Source organism: Molossus molossus, unplaced genomic scaffold, assembly GCF_014108415.1.
Source record: "Molossus molossus isolate mMolMol1 unplaced genomic scaffold, mMolMol1.p scaffold_m16_p_9, whole genome shotgun sequence".
Classification (NCBI taxonomy): domain Eukaryota; kingdom Metazoa; phylum Chordata; class Mammalia; order Chiroptera; family Molossidae; genus Molossus; species Molossus molossus.
Genome location: NW_023425403.1, coordinates 103,503,566 through 103,511,664, shown reverse-complemented (window position 1 = coordinate 103,511,664; position 8,099 = coordinate 103,503,566). Strand labels below are relative to the sequence as shown.

Genomic DNA, 8,099 nt, shown 5'->3' with positions numbered 1-8,099 from the left:
GGCTACAGTAGACATTTTTCAATGACTGCCACAGAAGTTTAAACAAGGGCATACTTTTGCAACTTTTGGAAGCTGTCAATACCCAAATTCTGAATACTTTGTTTCCACATTGTGTGATTTAGGGTAAATCAAGTAGTAATATTTGAGAAATCATAAAATCTTATCAGGAGTCTAATTAGTACAGCTTCCTTGGTCTATGCATCCTATTAAAATATAATTTTTATAATTAATTTTTAACAATGTTTTAAACAAGTGCTTACTGAATTAACAACAGAATATCCAAATCATAAGAAACACAAAGACAAAACACCAAAGATACAAACACTAGTTAGAAATTAAAATTCACAATACTCAGAAAACAAAAAATTAAATATGTACCACACTATGTTCTAGGTTAATAATTGCCAAATAATATGCATTTTTGTAGGTAATCCGATCCAATATCCTTGCATGAAATTTGGCAATTTATAAAACACATACTTCAGGAAAATTATATAATATTAACATATAAACAAAGTGTCAATAAAACACACACATCACACATAACATGCAACTAACACACCAGTCATGCTCAACTAAAAAATGTAATAGAAAATAAAGGAGAGAGAAAATTTAGTAAGACACAATTCTAAGTACCCAAGTCAATTCAATCTGGCTCTCATTTCTATTTATTATAAATGTATGCCTTTAAAAAGCTTTTAATCTTAAATTATAAATGTTAACCCAGAAAAAAGTCTTCATGTTCTAGTTTAGAAAGTCATTGAAACTGCAAAGCACCTCTAACAGGATGAGCAAAATAATTTATAGCATTGTGATAAATGACTTAAGTTTCTGTGGCCTAGCCTTTCAAGTTATCAGTACTGTCAAAGTAGTTACCTATATAGTACTAAAAGTGTTCCTAGAGACAGAAAACCTTTATCTACACTATTATTAAATACATTATTTAATTTAGAAATAACTATTCTAAGAGTAGTTTCTGCTTTACTATGGATCAATTCAAAATAACATCAACATTCTGAATCACTACTGAAGACTGCACTGTTTTTTATTGGATACATTTATGTGTTTATGTTCAGTACTAACTTTGAGTAAGATTTTCAATGTGGATGGAAACAGAATATTATAGTCTACTTCAAAATTTACTTAAACAAAAAACTCCTGGTCCTTACTGCTCTTACTGACTAGGAGCTGACACCTGACCAGACTGCTTCAGCGCCACAGCCGAGCGACCCCTGCTGGCCAGGCGTCAGGACAGCAAGTTCCTGTGCGTTTCCTCGCACGGAGAGCGGCAGCGGCAGCTTGGGTGGCTGATGAGCTCTAACGATGCCCACTGTGTAGAGCTTTCCAAATCTCTTTGTAAACACGTATGTGATCAAGTGAAGGTTCAACGGAATGGTAAACAGTAAGTCAATCAAATCTTCAAAAAAATAAATAAAAAAAAGGAAAACAGAAAGCCTGCCTGCCCACGAGGCCTCCACCCGGCACTCCACAAGTGGGCAGCGTGGCACACACTGCGCGGTCCAGCGGAACCTCCCACTGCAACGTGGATGGAGCACACCAAAGGGGTTCGAACCCAGCACTGGGGCCAGATCCCAGGCGGCCAGCACGGGCGCGGGGCTGCCCTCCCCACTTTCACTGCAGTGGGGGTGCAGCGGCACCTGGGAGCTCCCCAGAGCCGCCCGGGGCAGGCAGGGCTCCGTGTGCAGCCCACTCCCACGAGACTTTGTTTTCCTCTGTGATTACACCTTTAAAAAATGAGATATATTAAGTAAGGTCTAAGAATATATATAATAGTAGCTGTGAATGCTAAACCATGTCTAATACAAGCTAGAAACCAAATTTATTATTTATATGAATCATCGGTATAACAATACCTTAGTTTCTAAATTAATTTTAATATAGGTGTAGCCTGCTTCCAAGAATAGATTGACTCCAAAAACATTATTTACCAAAAATTTCTGTAAAGCAAATCTTGTACTCTCTAGTTTTCCAAGTGAAAACGAACTAAGGGAAAATAATACAAATTAAGTAAAAAACTTTTATTTTTTTAAAAAGTCAACAAAATGACACGCGAGGCACTATGAGCACAAGCAGCCAACTGTCCTAATGAAAGCCCTGAGGCCCTGGGCCTTCCCTCCGCTGCCCCCTGCGGCACACGAGGCCGGAGGTCCCCTCCCCCCACAGATCCTCGGTGAGCCCCACACCCTCTGTAATCTCAGTATGTGTGCGTGTCATACACAGGGGTGATTTTCACTCTCACACTTTCCCACTAAATACCACAGTTTGAAATACAGATTTCAGCATAATTCTTTCCTTTGAGACTAAATGTTCTATGAACTGAATGATTCCAAGCTATTTAAATATGGTTTTATTGTGGTATGTATAACAACCACCTATAAACCTATATCAATATAGTTTCCTCTCTCCTTTAATAATTATTACTACTACAAAAAAAAAAATGTTGACATCATTTCTAACTACTTAGGTAAATGAAAAAAACAAGATTCAAAGAATCAAAAGAACAAAAGCATCAGGCTACAAATGAACACAACATTGAGTCAGTCATCATACCTGAATATCCCCAGAGAAGTTGTTGTGCTAGAACATAATTAAATCTTTCCTTAGAAAAAGAATTGTCACACTTTTCACGTGATGGCTACGGAAATTATCCTGTATCTTAAGATAACACTGTCTTGTATTAACACTATTTGATTTAATACATCATCATGTAAAAGAAAAACCATAAACAAAACTCCATAGTAGGTTATTCATTTCAGATTTAAAGATGTATTTCAATGCAAAATAAATCCAAACTACATAAGGAAGGGAATCTTAGTTTAGAACGAAAATAAATTACACTACAACAACAGAAATAGTCATTTGATAAATATCCAATGGAATTTTTGTACAGGTTACCATCACATAATATTTAGATACTCTAGGTAAGAATTAAGAAAGGGAACACATCTGATTTTCTAAAAGTTTTGGAGTATGTCTACAAAGGATGTATACAATTAATTCACTAATTCTGACTTTATAATAAAGAAAGGGAGATTTTTGATCAGTAGGTGTAGCTCAGTGGTTGAGTGTCGACCCATGCACCAAGAGGTCACTGATTCAATTCCCATTCAGGGCACATGCCCAGGTTGTGGGCCTGATCCCCAGGGGGAGGCATGCAGGAGGCGGCCAATCAATGTTCTCTCTCATCAATGTTTCTATCTCTCTCTCCCTCTCCCTTCCTCTCTCTAAAATCAATAAAAAACAAACAAACTAAAAACAAAGAAAGAAAGAAAGATTTTATCATATATTTCCACTGCTTGCTTGCTTATGGTAACCACCAATAATTAAAAACATCAGCCCGGTCCCTGTGGCTCAGTGGGTTGAGCATCATCCCATGCACCACCAGGAGGTTGCCAGTTGGATTCTGGTCAAGGCAAATTCCTGGCTTGTGGGCTCAATCCCTAGCAGGGGACATGGTGGAGGCAGCCAGTTGATGTTTCTCTCTCATCAATGTTTCCATCTCTCTCTCCCTCTCCCTTACTCTCTCTGAAATCAATTAAAACATATTTTTAAAAAATCAGCCCTGGCCGGTTTGGCTCAGCAGTTAGCACTAGCCCAGGGACCAAAGAGTCGCAGGTTCGATTCTGGTCAAGGGCACGTACCTTGGTTGCGGTTCAGTCCCCGGACCTGGTTGGGGTCATGCAGAAGGCAACCAATAAGTGTGTCTCTCTCACATTGATGTTTCTCTCTCTCTCTCATTCTCTTTCTCGCTCCCTCGCTCCCTCCCCCCCTCCCTTCTCCATCCTCTGCCTAAAAGCAAGTCATTTATTTAACCAAGTACATCTCTACAGCTCTACACTACAACAACAGAAATAGTCATTTGATAAATGTCCAATGGAATTTTTGTACAGGTTACCATCACATAATATTTAGATACTCTAGGTAAGAATTAAGAAAGGGAACACATCTGATTTTCTAAAAGTTTTGGAGTATGTCTACAAAGGATGTATACAATTAATTCACTAATTCTGACTTTATAATAAAGAAAGGGAGATTTCATATACTGCTGATCCATTCACCCAAGGCTGTGAGATGTTTGCATATTTGGGTGCCTCTGGCTAAAATTGGCATCAAATACACCATTGGTCTTACCAAAGGAATTTAAACTCTTCATATCTTAACATCCTTTCAATGACCTTAGAGGCATTCTGTCAATCCATCAATATTGACTGAGTGCTAGCTATATAGAAATGAACAAAGCAGACATGCCCAGACTCTGCCTAACAGACTAATGAAAAGGCAAGCAGTAGATCCCTTTTTATAAATGACTGAACAGGTACAAGAGTGGGAGCGTCACGAGGAGCTGGGGACTGTGTCCGCGCACGAGCGCTGCGAGAGATGAGCACAAGGGAGCCAGATGGAGGGGCGGCAAAGGGAACCACGTGCGCCACCCCGAAAAGGACAAGGACGCGCTGCCTTCCGAGTGTGAGAAGCATCAGGAGATGATAAAGGATACAGGAAGGAGACTGTTAATGATGACCATATAGCAGACAGTGGCGTGCCCTCTCCAGGTTCAGGCATCTTTATAACACCCAGAAAACGCAGCTGGATCATGAGGAGTCTCCGAGGAAAGGTTAAGGATTTGGTCTTTGTTCCAAGGAAGAAGGGGAAGCCTTTGAAAGATTTTCAGATATGAGGTGGGAAAATAACATCTTACAGATACTATAGCAGTACTGTGCTTTATTAACCAGAGACAGGAAGGGACGTGGGGACATTTTCGAGATTATTTTTGCGTTCCTGGTGAGTATGATGGTCGCCTGAATGGGCTAAGGGTGGGGCTGAGAGGCAGAAAGACTTCCTAACACACGACGACCCTGTTGTCGGACAAGCAGCTATAGAATTAGTGACCCAGAACATCCTATTGGCACAAATCTTTGGAATAGTGCTGATCCATTCACCCAAGGCTGGTACCTTAAACTGTAACTTTCTAAAGATTTCTACACAAGTAAGATGTCATTATGTCTGTGACGAACACTGTAAATCATCACAAAGTGGCAAAGAGGACAATGTGAACACGCTATCCCTCCGGACATGAAGTTCAGCCTTTTTCCAGAACGTTGAGACACAACGTGGGCCAGCTCATCTGCGTGGCCCCCGACCGCCACCCGCCAGCAATGACTCTCTGCTCAGTGTTCGGTGGGGGACAGTCCATGCGAAACGGCAGCACAGCTGACACCGCTGTCCCTGTCGTCTCTGAGCTCCTTCAGTTTATCCATCTTTCCATCTTTCCATCTAGCTCGACACCTCATATATGGGGCATTCAAACATGTTTACCGAAGTCTTTGGTCATGAACTGGAACAAGGCACAAGGCCACATGTAATAAATATGTAGGGAAAATTCTGAAATATAAATAGCATCTTAGTGCCAACCTATTAAGCTTTCCTACCATTTGTCTGACTTGACTGCTTTTTTCTATTTATTTCCTCTGAAACACATTTACCTGCTATTCTAACTATTCCTCAACTTCTGACAGTCACCCATTTGCCCTAGAACAGGAAAGAGGAGGGAAAGACAGTCAGAGTTTCAACTCTGCGACTCAAGTGAGCCGTCAGCCCTTCCCACTCTCGGCTACACTGTCTCCAGCTCTCAAAGGAAGATGATAACACAGGCTCTGTGATGTCATGACCACGAAGAACAAATGCGATAATACTTATTTGAAAAAGAAATACTAGCCCTGGCCAGTTTGGCTCAGCAGTCAGAGCCTTGGCCCGCGGACCAGAGAGTCCCAGGTTCAGTTCCCGCTAAGGGCACGTACCTGGGTTGCAGTTTGTCCCCAGCCTGGGTTGTGGTCGTGTGGGTAGCGACCACTCAATGTGTCTCTTTCAAGTCGATGTTTCTCTCTCTCTTCCTCCCCCTTTCCCTCCTGCTCTATCTGAAGATAAAATGGAAAAGTGTCCTCGGGTGAGGATAAAAAAAAGAAAAAAATACTAAGCCACAGGCACCATACCAGAGGTTTGCCTTTTCATCTTTGTGCCCGTCCCTCCTGTGCCATCCTACAGAAGCACTGACATGTCCAACTGAATTTGTCAACCAGGCACTAGGAACACAAAATAACAGGCTGCCCGATCTCAAGGATTCCAGGCTAAGACAGTGGAAATATGAGAATAACAAGGCAAAGATTGAATGGACCACGTGCTGAGCCCCAGGAGCAAAGCAGAGGCGTCTACCCCAGGCCGGCCCACAGGGGCAGGAATGGGAGACAGTGACAGACAGCCTTAGAGGAGATCTGTGGGCTGAACGTTAAAAGAGGAATAAAACTCGGCAAGACAAAGTGGAGAATTAAAAGAGAGTATTCAAAAGGAACACTATGTACATAAATACAGATATAAAATATTTCATGTGGGTAATTTACGAAAATGGCCGAGCACGCGCCTGAAGGCAGGCCCTGTGCTCCTGCTGGCGCCGAGCTGGCGGCCCGCTCTCAATAGGTGACCGAGCACCGCGGTATTAGTCTCCAGTGCTTGGGAGGACGGAGGAGGGACACCGAGTGCGTGTCAGCCAATGAGACGGCGCCTTCACAATCACACCAGCATGTACTGAAAGCTCAGTATCTCTGCGAAACCTCCCGCAGGGGAGGGACAGGAGCCCAGGAAGAGCGAACACTGGTGGAGGGGATCCGACAAGGGTGCCTAGTGGGGGTGCACTAGGAGAAAGGGGCCGATCCAGAGCACTTAATCAACAGACCTGGACACTGGAGAACAAAGGAAACACTGAGGATTCATTCTTGAGCAACTTTATGGATAATGAGTACCTTTCCCATCAAAATCACTCAACTGCAGAAACAGCTTTGGGAAGAGCATGAGGACTCAAGTGGTGAAAATGTCAACTTTGAGATACTTATGGAACTCCAAGTGCAAAATGGTAACACTGCCATTTTATCAGTATTTATTATGTGCCAGGTATCACTTTAAACGATATGTATTATGCATAGATCATCTGAGGTCCAGAGGAATGCCTACCATGAATAAAATATTACAACAAAGCTTAGCAATAACCTTCCCTGCTGTGACAATGAAAATTAGATAAAATTCAATTAGTCAGTTGACTGCCTGACATCCTCCACTCAACCCTTGTTCTTATTCTAACTCCATCAACCTTGTAATAAAGCAATCTTGTATTCTATGCAGCTGAATCTTGAGGGCCTCGGATATATTCTCAGGGAAGGATGCTACTGTATCACCATGTTATTGATGAGACAACGGGCTCAGAGCGGTCAGGTAGTTCTTTCAGGAGTCCCGTTTGAGCCCAGATGTGCATGACTACAAAGTCCAGGCTTGTGACCACTGCTCAGCATGAGGCTGGGGTGGCGACAGAAGAGACGGAGACACGTGCAGGACAGTACAGGCCTCAGGAGCCCATGAGTGTACTCAAGAAAGGAGGAAACAAAACAAAAGGGCTGAGCAAGGAGCTTCTAAACTAACCCATGTTTAGGAAGTAAACTGAATACAATTAATAATATAATTCTGAAAAGCAGGCAAAGAAATATAGGATACCAAGTGAAATGAGTTGAAAGAAGTGATCAACAATATCGAAGCTTCAGGAAGATCGAGTAAAAAGAACAAAAAAAGTCCATTGGATTTAATAATTAAAACAACAAACCATTAATTCGTGACCCCAGCCAGGCAATTTTATTGGAGTGATAACAGAGGTAACAGTCTGTCTGCACTGATGTCTGATGAGGTGTAGTGCTCCCCTCTGCCTGTAGGGATACATTCCAAAACCCCGGTGGATGCCTGAGTCGGGACTAGTACCAAACCCGCGTATCCTGATGTCCCCACGCATACTCACCTTTTCACTTCAGGGAAGCACCCACACCCTGTCTTTGACAGGTCTGCACTGCCAGCATCACTACTCTTATGCGGTGAGGCCATGATGAAGTCAGATAAGGGTGCCTTGAGCACAAGCCCTGGGACCGTCTCTCTGATAACCGAGGTGGCTACTGAACCGCAGGGTAACCGAAACTGCGGATGAGGGAGACTGCTGCACAGAAAATAAACACACTGCTCCTTCTGGAAACTGGACCAGGACAAAATGCAAG

At 42.5% G+C, this 8,099-nt stretch overlaps 1 protein-coding gene across 7 annotated transcripts in view; it reads right to left on the bottom strand.

Annotated features, from left to right (window-relative positions):
* SACS (sacsin molecular chaperone) overlaps positions 1 to 8,099 on the bottom strand; it is a 49,183-nt gene that overhangs the window by 14,591 nt on the left and 26,493 nt on the right. The window contains exon 8 of one of the 7 annotated variants that reach the window (XM_036249597.1): positions 2,572 to 2,598. The exons of the other annotated variants lie outside the window; for them this stretch is intronic. Coding sequence (XP_036105490.1) covers positions 2,572 to 2,598 — 27 coding nt within the window. The remainder of the gene's footprint in view (positions 1 to 2,571; positions 2,599 to 8,099) is intronic. 7 annotated transcript variants of the gene reach the window in all.